At 44.7% G+C, this 14,499-nt stretch overlaps 1 protein-coding gene across 1 annotated transcript in view; it reads left to right on the forward strand.

Annotated features, from left to right (window-relative positions):
- LOC309347176 (maestro heat-like repeat family member 5) overlaps positions 1-7,706 on the forward strand; it is a gene marked incomplete at its 3' end in the record, with an annotated part of 88,148 nt that extends 80,442 nt beyond the window's left edge. Inside the window, exon 11 of the mRNA XM_081871514.1 lies at positions 7,548-7,706. Coding sequence (XP_081727640.1) covers positions 7,548-7,706 — 159 coding nt within the window. The remainder of the gene's footprint in view (positions 1-7,547) is intronic.
- Positions 7,707-14,499: the final 6,793 nt, after the last annotated feature.

A 14,499-nucleotide genomic window follows, 5' to 3' on the forward strand; every position in this document is an offset into this window, starting at 1 on the left:
GTAGCGCATGTAATCAAGGGTTTGACAGCCAGAAGGGGATGCGGCAGCAGCACAGGTCATCGAGGCTTTTACAGCCAGAAGAAGCAGAGGCAGCAGCACAGCTTCTCATGTCTGTGACAGCCAGAAGAGGTAGAGGCAGCAGCACAGGTCGTTGAGGCTTTCACACCCAGAAGAAGCAGAGGCAGCTGTGCAGGTGGTCGAGGCTTTGACAGCCAGAAGACGCAGAGGCAGCAGCACAGGACGTCGAGGCTTTGACAGCCAGAAGGGGCAGTCGCAGGAGCGCAGGTTGTCGAGTCTTCGACAGCCAGAAGAGGCAGCGGCAGCAGCGCAGGTCATTGAGGCTTTGACAGTGAGAAGGCGCTGCGGCAGCAGTAGAGGTTGTCGATTCTTTGATAGCCAGAAGGGGCTGCGGTAACAGCGCACGTCGCCGCAGCTTTGACAGCCAGAAGAGGCGGAGGCAGCAGCACAGGTCGTTGAGACTTTGACAGCCAGAAGAGGCAGAGGCAGCAGCGTAGGTTGTCGAGTCTTTGAAAGCCAGAAGAGGCACAGGCAGCAAGCAGCACAGGTCATTGAGGCTTTCACACCCAAAAGAAGCAGAGGCAGCTGTGCAGGTGGTCGAGGCTTTGACAGCCAGAAGGGACAGCGGCAGCAGCACAGGTCACCGAGGCTTTGACAGCCAGAAGAGGCAGAGGCAGCAGCGTAGGTTGTCGAGTCTTTGACAGCCAGAAGGGGCTGCGGCAGAGGCAGCATAACAGGTCGTTGAAGGTTTGACAGCCAGATGGGCTGTCGCAGCAGCGCTGGTTGTCGATTCTTTGACAGCCTGAAGGAGCATAAGCAGCAGCGAAGGTCGTCGAGTCTTAGAAAGCCAGTAGAGGCAGAGGCAGCAGCACAGGTCATCGAGGCTTTGACAGCCAGAAGAAGCAGAGGCAGCAACACAGGTTGTCGAGTGTGTGACAGCCAGAAGAGGCAGAGGCAGCAGCACAGGTCATCGGGGCTTTGACAGCGAGAAGTGGCTGCGGCAACAGCACAGGTTGTCAATTTTTGACAGCCAGAAGAGACAGAGACAGCAGCAAAGGTCGTGGAGGCTTTGACAGCCAGAAGGGGCTGCGGCAGCAGCGCATGTCGTGGCGGCTTTGACAGCCAGAAGAGGCGGAGGCAGCAGTGCAGATCGTTGAGGCTTTGACAGCCAGAAGAAGCAGAGGCAGCAACACAGGTTGTCGACGCTTTGACAGGCAGAAGGGGCAGTCGCAGCAGCGCAGGTCGTCGAGGCTTTGACAGCCAGAAGAGGCAGAGGCAGCAGCACAGGTCGTCGAGGCTTTGACAGCCAGAAGGGTCTGCGGCAGCAGCACAGGTCTTCGAGGCTTTGACAGCCAGAATGGGCAGAGGCAGCAGCGCAGGTTGTTGAGTCTTTTACAGCCAGAAGAGGCAGAGGCAGCAGCACAGGTCGTTGATGCTTTGACAGCCAGAAGAGGCAGATGCAGCAGCACAGGTCATCGAGGCTTTTACAGCCAGAAGAAGCAGGGGCAGCAGCACAGGTTGTCAATTCTTTGACAGCCGAAAGAGGCAGAGGCAGCAGCACATGTCGTTGAGGCTTTGACAGCCAGAGGGGCAGCGGCAGCAGCACAGGTCATCGAGGCTTTGACAGCCAGAAGAGGCAGAGGCAGCAGTGCAGGTTGTCGAATCTTTGACAGCCAGAAGGGGCTGCGGCGGCAGCGCTGGTCGTTGAGGCTTTGACATCCAGACGGGGCAGCGGCAGCAGCACAGGTCGTCGAGTCTTTGGCAGCCAGAAGAGCCAGAGGCAGCAGCGCAGGTCATCAAGGCTTTGACAGCCTGAAGAGGCAGAGGCAGCAGCGCAGGTCGTCGAGGCTTTGACAGCCAGAAGGGGCAGAGGCAGCAGCACAGTTTGTTGTGTCTTTGACAGCCAGAAGGGGCGGAGGGAGCATCGCAGGTCATCGAGGCTTTTACAGCTAGAAGAGGCAGAGGCAGCAGCGCAGGTCATTGTGGCTTTTACAGCCAGAAGAGGCAGAGGCAGAGCGCAGATCGTCGAGACTTTAAACTTTTCCAGTCTTCTTCCACCGACTCTTCTCCCTGGTCTCGGATTCTGCAAGTCATTTCCGCCAATTCCATATAGTCCATCAACTTCATCTGCCATTCTTCCCGGGTGGGTAAATCTTGTGTCTTCCAATACTTTGCGATGAGTATTCTTGCTGCTGTTGTTGCATACATTAAAAATGTTCTATCCTTCTTTGGCAACAATTGGCCGACCATGCCCAGGAGAAAGGCCTCTGGTTTCTTCAGGAAGGTATATTTGAATACCTTTTTCATTTCATTATAAATCATTTCCCAGAATGTCTTAATCCTTGGGCATGTCCACCAAAGGTGATGGAATGTACCTTCAGTCTCATTACATTTCCAACATTTATTGTCGGGTAAATGATAATTTTTTGCAAGCTTGACTGGTGTCATGTACCACCTGTAAATCATTTTCATTAAATTCTCTCTTAGGGCATTACATGTCGTAAATTTCATACATGTGGTCCATAACTGTTCCCAGTCAGCCATCATTATGTTATGTCCAACATCTTGTGCCCATTTAATCATAGCAGATTTCACCGTTTCATCCTGAGTGTTCCATTTCAGCAACAAGTTATACATTCTTGACAAATGCTTAGTTTTTGGATCTAACAATTCTGTTTCCAATTTTGATTTTTCCACCTGGAAGCCAACTTTTTTGTCCAAATTTTATGCCTCCATTATTTGGTAATAATGGAGCCAATCTCGCACTTTATTTTTCAATTTTTCAAAGCTCTGCAATTTTATTCTGTCACCATCTTGTTCCAAAATTTCCCAATATTTCGGCCATATTGAGTTTTTTCTGTGCCTTCGCTTCCATTGGTGACAACCATCTTGGGGTTTTCTTTTCTAACAAATCCTTATATCTTATCCAATCACTGAACAGTGCTTTTCTAACAATATGGTTTTTAAACACTTTATGTGCTTTTACCTTATCATACCACAAATATGCATGCCAACCAAATGCATTATTGAAACCTTCTAGATCCAGCACGTCAGTGTTTTCAAGAAGCAGCCATTCTCTCAGCCAGCAAAAAGCAGCTGATTCATAGTAAAGTTTAAGGTCTGGCAGGGCAAATCCACCTCTTTCTTTAGCATCAGTTAATATCTTAAATTTTATTCTAGGCTTCTTGCCCTGCCAGACAAATCTAGAAATATCTTTCTGCCACTTCTTGAAACAATCCATCTTGTCCAGAATTTGCAATGTTTGAAACAAAAACAACTTGGCAATACATTCATTTTTATCACAGCAATTCGGCCTAACAATGATAACTTCAAATTTGACCATATTTCTAAGTCCCTTTTCACTTCAATCCAACATTTTTCATAATTATCCTTAAATAAGTTCACATTCTTAGCAGTCATGTTAACCCCTAAATATTTCACTTTCTTAACCAATGTTAGTCCTGTCTCCTCCTGAAACTTCTCTCTCTCATTCACAGTTAAGTTTTTCTCTAAAACCTTAGTTTTCATCTTGTTCAACTTAAAACCTGCTACCTGTCTGAATTCTTGAATCAGTTCCAGTACTCTTTTAGTACTAGATTCTGGCTCCTGTAAAGTCAATACTAAATCATCAGCAAATGCTTTCAGTTTGTACTGTTTAGTACTGTTTAGATCCCAGTTGTATACCTTTAACCTCTTGGTCCTTTCTAATCATATTTACCAAAACCTCAAGGACCGATATAAAGAGCAATGGAGAAATTGGGCAGCCTTGTCGTGTCCCTTTCTCAATCCTAAACTCTTCTGTCACTACATTGTTCACAATTAATTTTGCCTTTTGTTCTGAATAAATTGCACCTATACCATTTTCAAAACCTTGACCTACCCCTATCCCCTGTAGATTCTTCTTCATAAAACTCCAATAAATGTTGTCAAAGGCCTTCTCTGCGTCCACAAAAATCAAAACTGCCTTAGTATTGATATTCACTTGTAATTTTTCTAGAATATTAATTATATTCCTCGTATTATCAGACAAATGTCTGCCCGAGAGAAAGCCCGCTTGGTCTTTATGAATTTCTTCTACTAACACCTTTTTTAATCTTTTAGCCAAAATATCTGCAAAAAAATTGTAATCCACATTAAGCAGCAATATGGGGCGGTAATTCTTAAGCTGTGTCTTTTCAGTCTCTGTTTTCGGTATAAGTGTAATATAAGCTTCCTTCCACGACTCTGGTGCCCCTTTCCCCTCCAATATTTCATTACAGACTTCCTTCAATGGTTGTATTAACCATTCTTTCAAAGGTCTGTAATAGAATCATAGAATCATAGAGTTGGAAGAGACCACAAGGGCCATCGAGTCCAACCCCCTGCCAAGCAGGAAACACCATCAGAGCATTCCTGACATATGGTTGTCACGCCTCTGCTTAAAGACCTCCAAAGAAGGAGACTCCACCACACTCCTTGGCAGCAAATTCCACTGTCGAACAGCTCTTACTGTCAGGAAGTTCTTCCTAATGTTTAGGTGGAATCTTCTTTCTTGTAGTTTGGATCCATTGCTCCGTGTCCGCTTCTCTGGAGCAGCAGAAAACAACCTTTCTCCCTCCTCTATGTGACATCCTTTTATATCTTTGAACATGGCTATCATATCACCCCTTAACCTCCTCTTCTCCAGGCTAAACATGCCCAGCTCCCTTAGCCGTTCCTCATAAGGCATCGTTTCCAGGCCTTTGACCATTTTGGTTGCCCTCCTCTGGACACGTTCTAGTTTGTCAGTGTCCTTCTTGAACTGTGGTGCCCAGAACTGGACACAGTACTCCAGGTGAGGTCTGACCAGAGCAGAATACAGTGGCACTATTACTTCCCTTGATCTAGATGCTATACTCCTATTGATGCAGCCCAGAATTGCATTGGCTTTTTTAGCTGCCGCGTCACACTGTTGGCTCATGTCAAGTTTGTGGTCAACCAAGACTCCTAGATCCTTTTCGCATGTACTGCTCTCAAGCCAGGTGTCACCCATCTTGTATTTGTGCCTCTCATTTTTTTTTGCCCAAGTGCAATACTTTACATTTCTCCCTGTTAAAATTCATCTTGTTTGTTTCGGCCCAGTTCTCTAATCTGTCAAGATCATTTTGAAGTGTGATCCTGTCCTCTGGGGTGTTAGCCACCCCTCCCATTTTGGTGTCATCTGCAAATTTGATCAGGATGCCCTTGAGTCCATCATCCAAGTCGTTGATAAAGATGTTGAATAAGACCGGGCCCAAGACAGAACCCTGTGGCACCCCACTAGTTACTCTTCTCCAGGATGAAAAGGAACCATTGTTGAGCACCCTTTGGGTTCGGTCAGTCAGCCAGTTACAAATCCACTGAGTGGTAGCATAGTCAAGACCGCATTTTACCAGCTTCTTTACAAGAATATCATGGGGCACCTTGTCAAATGCCTTGCTGAAATCAAGGTAGGCTACATCCACTGCATTCCCTTCATCTACCAGGCTTGTAATTCTGTCAAAAAACGAGATCAGGTTAGTCTGACATGACTTAATTTTCAGAAATCCATGCTGACTATTGGTGATAACAGCATTCCTTTCTAGGTGCTCACAGACTGTTTGCTTAATGATCTGCTCCAGAATCTTCCCTGGTATTGATGTCAGACTGACTGGGCGGTAATTATTTGGGTCCTCTCTTTTCCCCTTTTTGAAAATAGGGACAACATTTGCCCTCCTCCAGTCTGCCAGGACTTCGCCTGTTCTTCAGGAATTCTCAAAGATGACTGCCAGTGGTTCTGAGATCACATCTGCCAGTTCTTTTAATACTCTTGGATGCAGTTCATCTGGCCCTGGAGACTTGAATACATCTAAACTAGCCAAGTATTCTTGTACTATCTCCTTAGTTCTTCTGGGCTGTGTTTCCTCTGCTGAATCATTTGCTCCAAATTCTTCAGGTCGGGCATTGTTTTCTTTATCAGAGAAGACTGAGGCAAAGATGATGATGATGATGATTAATTAAATTGATATACTGCCCTTCATCTGAAAATCATAGGGCGGTTTACAACATAACAATTACAAAATGAAGACACAAAATCCTAATCTTAATAATAACCCCAATAAGCCCCCTACCCCAAACACATTTTAAAGGGCATAGCATGTTGTTCATCCCAACACCTGGTTGAAGAGGACCCTTTTCGCCTGGTGCCTAAACATGTGTAATGGAGGTGCCAGGTGAACTTCCCTGGGGAGAGCATTCCACAAGCCACCACAGAAAAGGCCCTGTTCTCATGGGGCCACCCCTCTTGCGGAGCAGGCACACGACAATGGGCCTCAGAAGATGATCTTAGGATCCAGGTCGCTTCACGTGGGGAATATTGTGGTCCTGAGCCATTTCAGGCTTTAGAGGTCAAAAGCGGCGCTTTGAATGATGCCCGGAAACTAAGTGGCAGCCGGTGCAGTCAGGAAAGGATCGGTGCAATAGCCTTAAACCATCTTGCCCCAGTGATTAAACTAGCCACTGAATTCCCAAAGCGGCAACTTTCCCCCCATAAAACGCTGCAGCCTCAATGCCTCCAGATGCTTTTGAGATCAGAGGCAGCTCTGCTTTGGAAGGCCAGGAGGTGGGAAAGATGCTCTTGTGCTCGGATCCTGCCTGTGGGTTTCGCTCAGGGGCATTTGGTCAGCCACGGTGAGAACAGGATGCTAGACTGGATGGGCCCCTTTCTCTTTTATATATATAAATTTTTATTAGTTTTTTAACGTCATTTTCAACAGTAATTAAACATACTTTTACATCTTCTTCAATTTTTTTGACTTCCTTCCATCAGTCCTGCCTGAAAATTTTCCAATCTAATCTCTTAGTATGAATTTCTTATTTTCCCTATTGCATTTCAAACTCATAACCAATATCTCTATCTTTTTCTACTTTGTAACACTTTGTATATTTCTCCTTACAAAACTTCTTGTAGTCCTACTAGCGTAATTTGTTGATTACAGTTGCTCTTCAAATAATTCATATACTTCTTCCAATCTTCTGTAAATCTCTGGTCCCGCAGGTTTCGAATCCTTCCTGTCATTTTGTCCAGTTCTGCATAGTCCATTCTGCCATTCTTCTTTTGTCGGAATTTATTCTTGCTTCCATTTCTGGGCTAACAATGCTCTTGCCGCTGTTGTTGCATATAAGAACAGTTTGACGCCTTGTCGATTAATGCCTTGGACTATAATATCAAGTAAAAATGCTTCTGGTGTTTTTAAGAATGGATGGGCCCCTTTCTCATGCTCCCATGTTCTTCTTGGTAGTGGTGCCCGCCCTGTGGAACCGCCCTCCCTTCAGATGTGAAGGAAATAAGTAGCTATCTTATCTTTAAAAGACATCTGAAGGCATCCCTGTTTAGGGAACTTTTTAATATTCAATACTGTATTGTTTTTAACACTTGATTGGAAGCCGCCCAGTGTGGCTGGGGAAATTATTATTATTATTATTATTATTATTATTATTATTATTGGCAGGATGGCATCCTACAGAACCACCACCTCTGGCTTCTGATCAAGGCCCTCTTCCGCTTCCGCTCCTCCAGCCAGTACCGGAAGCTGCAGTGGCAGCTGGAGGAGGACGCAAAGTGGCTGCCCACCAGCCAGAAGGACTTTGCAGAAGAGCCCAAGAGTGGCACTTACGTCAACCCCGTCTATGATGAGGCGGGAGAGAACTAGCTGGGGAGGCTGCAGGCTGGCCCAGGAGGACTTGTCAAAAAGGACTTTTTGTGTGCGGAGAGACTGATGGAAACCCACAGGAGATTGTGCTCCTAGGAAGCCCCTCTGATGGTGCGCACAGAGCCTGCCTTTGCTCATCCAGCTCAAGGAGGTTTGCCGGGGGGCATTTTGCTGTTGGCTCTGCCTGAGTGGGGAAATCTAGGGCTTGATCCCTGTGTCCATGCAAGAGATCTCAGCCTCTTCCATGGGGATCCAGGCAGCTCCAGCGGAAGGGACACACGAAGGAACTGTTGGGATACTGCCCGGGAGACAAAAGCCATCACTGCCTCCGCGTCGACTCCGGACGTCCATCGACCTCCCGTAGATACAGTATCAGCAATTAGCGACATGAGCTCCAGAAAATACCTTTCCACATTCCAGAACTGATGCACGCTCTATCAGCAGATAATGTACAGCGAAAGTTGCACTAAGGAGAGTCTCATATAGAATGTTTATTCAGCGTTGGTCAGAACAAAGAAAAACATGACTGACTGTTACCGTGTTCTGGCGCAGAGAGAGAGAGACAGACAACAGCTCTATCTAAACACAAACATCCTGTGAACAGGAAATACGCAGACTCTGTGACTCACATAGCCTGCTCCCTTTTAAGGTGGAAGGGAAATATCCTAACAGGAACACCGTCCGCCATGTGGAAAACAAAGACAACTCTGTCTTTTTGCTTTCCAAAAGAGAATAAAGTGGGGTTTTCTTTTCTTTTATGATCGTTGCCAGCCATTTATTTGAGGTTCTGCTACTTGCAAAAATGTGCCGCAGAGTTGGTGCATCTGTGTGTATATGGAGGGCAGGACAAGATTTGGGGGGTTTGGGGAGGAGAGGGAAGACTTCACGGGCATTAAGATGAACGTCATTGAGTTGTCGGGTTGGAAGGGATCCCAAGGGTTATCTAGTCCAACCCCCTGCAAGGCAGGAATCTCAGCGACAGAATCCCTGAGAGATGGCCATCCAACCTCTGCTTAAAAGCTTCCAAGGAAGGAGAGTCCTTCATCTCCCAAGGTCATTCGCTCCGCTGTCAAACAGCAATCACTGTCAGAAGCCTATTCTTGATGTTGGGTCGGAATCGCCCTTTTTGTAACTTGAAGCCCTGGGTTCAGGTCCTGCCTTCTGGGGCAGCAGAAAACCTTCCAAGAGCCAGTCCTTGAAGTGTTTGAAGACACTGGCTCTCGTCCTGCCTCCCAGACTGCTTTTCTCCAGGCTTATCCTGACCCGACTCCCTCGACCATTCCTAATAAGGCTTCAGTAATTCTCTCTCAAACAGCCAGAAAGTTGGTGATTAACATGCTCATCCTCTGTGTAGAAATTCAAGGGTCTCAAATATAGAATAGGTAAAGGTAAAGGGACCCCTGACCATTAGGTCCAGTCGTAGCTGACTCTGGGGTTGCGGCGCTCATCTCGCTTTACTGGCCGTGGGAGCCGGCGTACAGCTTCCGGGTCATGTGGCCAGCATGACTAAGCCGCTTCTGGCGAACCAGAGCAGCACGCGGAAACGGCGTTTACCTTCCCGCCGGAGCGGTACCTATTTATCTACTTGCACTTTGACATGCTTTTGAACTGCTAGGTTGGCAGGAGCAGGGAGCTCACCCTGTCGCGGGGATTCGAACGGCTGACCTTCCGATCAGCAAGCCCTAGACTCTGTGGTTTTATCCACAGCGCCACCCGCATTGATAATTGCACAAGGCAAACACACATACATAAGTATATAAACCACATGTCTAGAGCAGTGCAGCAGAGAAATCCAAAAGCCATCTTGGCTCTCCGAAAGACCCCACGGAGGCAGAAAGCCATCCAGGGAAGTTCCTGAAGGGATTCCTCTCCTAAATCGAGGGACCTCCTCGGCCTTAATGGTTGTGGTTTGCCCATTGCAAATGTTTTGTGTAAACTGTGGCTGGAACTAGGTGAAACTTGCTTAATCCTCAGGAATATCACCCCTTGGCCTGCCTGAGCAACAGGAACCTGGTGTGCGATGTGCTTTCTGACTCTCCAGGCCAAAATGCCAAAGCCAACTGTTATAAGAAACAAAATAAAAAAAAAATCCTTCCAGCTAAGTTTGTTATTGGTATGAGCTTTCGTGTTCATGCACACTTCTTCAGATACACGCACATGAAAGCTCATACTAATAACTAAGCTAGTTGGTCTCTAAGGTACTACTGGAATCAGTGGCGTAGCGTGGGTTGTCAGCACCCGGGGCAAGGCAAGTAATTTGCACCCCCTAACCCATGGATTTGCGCCCCCTAACCCGTGGATTTGCGCCTCCTAACCCGTGGATTTGCGCCCCTAACCCTAACCCCCAGATGTTGTGCCCGGTGCGGCCGGCCCCCCCTGCACCCCCCACGCTACGCCACTGACTGGAATGATTTTTTTTATTTTCTTTTGACTATGGCAGACCTACCTGTTATAAGAAAAAAAAACTTCTCCTTTATCCCTTATTAGAGCCTGTATAGAGTCCTTATGTAGGTTCTCTATCAGTAAGAGAAAAGAGGCCAACTAGAGAATATGGTTTTGTTAAACACAATTGAAAGTTGATACCAGTGACTGGGGTGATAAGACAATGGGTCAAGGTCGGAAATATGAAATTGGGGAAAAATAAGAGAGGAAAAAGTAGGAACAAGTAAAAAAAATATTTCTCCCGATCAGCCAGAACATGGGATGTCCCCTCAAAAATTTTAATTTGGAATGTATAATTGTCTTTATTATTTGTATTATGATGTGGCAAGATTTGATAGGTGATTAATTGGAATGTTATGAATGAAAAATGATGATGATTATTATTATTTTAAACCACTTTCCACATCACCACGTAACTCTTCCCACAAGGAATTTGGGGGAAGACGCTTTCACAGTTTCCCCCCACAACAACCCGGTGAGGTAGTGTTGCAAAGATTTTAGAAAGGTACCAGTGACCAACTCAAATAGAGTCCAAGAATTGACAGATGCAGGAAATGGAGAAAAAGAAGGTGAGGTTTATTGCTGAGCAGTAACTGACCCAGTTGGAATCCTTTCCAAAAGACTGGGCCCCAGAGACTTCCGGTCGGCGCCAGCGTTTAATGGCGGTCCTTGCTTCGAGCTCCGAAGCAGGACTGCTCCGCGAGTTCGGGTATGACCCGCTACGGCGAGCGGGGGACCCCTAAAATCACAGGCGCTGAAGCCTGTGAACAAGGAGATTCGGTGGGCACCTTTGCGCCCCCCGGTATCGCGAAAGAGCCTTTTTAAAGGCTCCGGAGCGGCATCGGGTGTGAGCGCGGTGCTGAGGATCGCAACCCAGCTCACGGAGCGAAGCCGCATCGCCATTGACGGAGAGCGCCGATTCCTTCTTGAAACTACCGATTGGCAACAATACCCGTGAGTAAGAACTGCAAAACAAGTTGAACGGGACTTTTAAATTAAGAAGATTTGGCTGAAAACGGGAAAGGCAAAATTAAGGAAGTCAGCCTCCCGGAACTGCACGATTGACGGAGCAATGAAAAGAGCAAGCTGTATTTAAAGGGGACACTTTTTAAATTTTGCTAAACCTGACATTGAAAGGGACTCCCCCCCACTGAGCGGGAGAAGGGGGGAAGAAAATTGATCTAATTTAACCCGCTAGAAGAAGAAAGTTGTGAACGGGAAACTCTCCGCTGCCGATACCTCTGGCCAGGCTGCCTGAGCGGTGAGCGCCTGGAAGTGAACTGTCAAAAAGGAGAGGACTGTGGATACAAAGTAAGATTTTATTTGAAATATAATAACGGGACTTTATGGGACAAAACCTGTAATATTTTAAATTGCAACAAAGTAAGGCTTTGGGTTGGACTTTAACTTTTTTGGAACTTTGTATGGCTATTTGCTTCCCTGCTTCTTTGTTACTCCTGCCTGGATACAATCTCTCCCTCTAGAGGACTAAAAGAGAGACTGCTGTACTGACATAAAGAAGTGGGATTTTCCACTTGCAACTTTCCTGTGTGAACGACCTTGAGTTATGAGCACTCCACTGGATGAAATATCAACAAGAAGCAAAACAAAACAGGCTCAAAAGCAGGCTCAGAAAAGAAGCTCTGTATCAGGAGCAGCAGCTGCACAGGAAAAAGTAACAACAGCATCAATGGATTCTATGACACAGGCACTGCTCAGAATAAATCAATCTTTAGAAGCACTTACTAAGCAATCTACAGAGAACTCTAAGAAACTGACAGAATTGACAACAAGATTGGATTTGAACACAACGACAATATCATCTAATACAGATTCTATAAATCATCTAATTCAAGAAAGTACGGAAACAAGGAAAATAGCTGAGATCGCTAAGAGCACTGCCGAGGAAACCAAGGGAAAATTTGCGCCTATTGCAAAGAAGGTAAACGAACATGATGCAACTTTGGCCCTTATGGAATTGGAGAGGAAAGGTAAAAACTTGAAATTGAGATTGGTACCAGAAGAGGAAGAGGACAACCTTGGGGAATTTCTCACAGATAAGTTTCAAGAATTTTGGACTGACGAGCTAGAAGGAGAAGAAGATGAAATTGCAATAACTACAGCTTTCCGGATTGGCAGAAAGCAAGGCAAGAAACCGAGGGATTGTTTAATCACTTTGAGATCCAAGGAAGAAAGAGACAAAATATTGAACCTACATTTCCAGAAGGCCTTGATTATTAAAAACTCCCAAATACAGATTTTTAAAGATATTCCTAAATATTTTTTGGAGGTTAGGACTCAATTCAAAGATTTAGTGGATTTATTGAAACAAAATAACACTCCATTCAGGTGGGAGTTCCCACAAGGGTTGTCCTTTAACTTTAAAGGGAAGAAAATTAAAATAAAAACAATTCAAGATAAAGAACACTTTTTGGAGAGAAATTTCGAGGACTTTCAGAAAGGAACTGTGAGTGAGAGGGAAATACCGGATATTGCAAACTTATCATTTGGATTGACTCCAGCACCGACCGATCAGGAACAAGAACTTGGAGCAGTCGGTGGAAAAGATACCCAGTAACAAAAATGTCTCTGCAACTTCTGAGTTGGAACTGCAATGGTCTTAACCATCCCCGAAAAAGGGCCCAAGTGTTTCATATATTAAAGAAAGAACATTTAGATATAATATGTTTGCAAGAAACTCATATTGCCAGGATACATAGAAAACTTTTGACAAACAAGAGATTAGGACTAGAATTTATTTCTTCAGACAAAGTTAAGAAAAGAGGGGTGGTGATTTATGTTAAGGAAAAATTGGAACCAAAAATGACTTTTAAGGATGAACAAGGAAGATTTCTGGCGGTGGAAATTCAAATCCAAGGAGAAAAGATTTTGATTGTAGGAGTTTATGCACCTAATGAGGGGAAGGCTGAGTTCTTCAAGAAGTTGCATGAGACTTTAATGGACTTTATGGACTATAAAATCATAATGATGGGTGATATGAATGGAGTTGTCTCCACGAATATGGACAAAGCGCAAAGACAAGTAATTTCTAAGGATGGGAGACTACCAAAGACCTTTTTCGAACTGACTGACACTATGGACTTGATAGACATTTGGAGAACAAGGAACCCTCTGGAATGAGAGGGGACCTTTTTCTCTGAAGCAAAAATGACATGGACCAGGATTGACCAAATATGGACTTCTAGCAATCTGGCACCAAGGGTTAAAAAAACAGAAATCTGCGCAAAAACCTGCTCTGACCATAATGCAGTAAAGATGGAAATGAAATTGACAACAGCTGGAACCTTCAGATGGAGAATGAATGACACTCTTTTTAGAGATGAAGCAATTTATAAAAAGGCCCAAAAGACGTTGAAAGATTACTTCGAGATAAACCTAAGAACAGATGTGGAAAGAAGAAGAATATGGGATGCAAGCAAGGCCGTGATGCGTGGTTTTCTAATCCAGCAGAATTCGATAAAGAGGAAACAACAGAATGAGAAGAAGGAAAAAATCTGGAATCAAATGAAAGAAGGAGAGAAAAAACTGAGATCAAAACCTAAATCTCAGGAGATTTTAAGAGAAATAAAGTATTACCAGACTCAATACATGGAACTGATGAACCAAGAAATAGAATGGAAAATAAAACAAATGAGGCAAAAGACTTTTGAATCAGCAGATAAATGCGGGAAACTGCTGTCATGGCAATTGAAAAAGAGACAAAAATTGAATACTGTAACATCCCTCGAAATAGATGGAAAATCTATCAACAAACCAAATGAAATTAGTAATTGTTTTCAAAGTTTTTTTAAGAAACTGTATGCACAAGGGCCAAAAAATGAACAAGAGATAGAAGAATTTATTAAAAAATATGGACTGTCAAAGATTTCGGAAAAAAATAAAAGGACTCTAAATGAGAAAATTATGAACCAGGAAATAGAGGGTGCCATCCAGAATATGCAATTGGAAAAATCACCAGGACCAGACGGGCTGACGGCGAGATACTATAAAGCAATGAAGGAATGGCTAATACAACCATTGAAAGAAGTTTGTAATCAAATTTTGGAGGGGGAAAAGGCTCCCGAATCGTGGAAAGAAGCATTCATCTCACTTATACCCAAGACAGAAGTTGAGAAACATCAAGTTAAGAACTACCGCCCTATATCACTCTTGAATGTGGATTACAAAATTTTTGCAGACATTTTAGCAAAAAGATTTAAAAGAGTGTTGCTAGAGGAGATTCATAAGGACCAAACAGGCTTTCTCCCAGGGAGACATATGTCAGACAATGTAAGGAACATTATAGATATTTTGGAACTATTGGAGACTGACATAAATAGAAAAGCAGTTT

Source organism: Podarcis erhardii, assembly GCF_964252035.2.
Source record: "Podarcis erhardii genome assembly, chromosome: 7".
NCBI classification, from domain to species: Eukaryota; Metazoa; Chordata; class Lepidosauria; order Squamata; family Lacertidae; genus Podarcis; species Podarcis erhardii.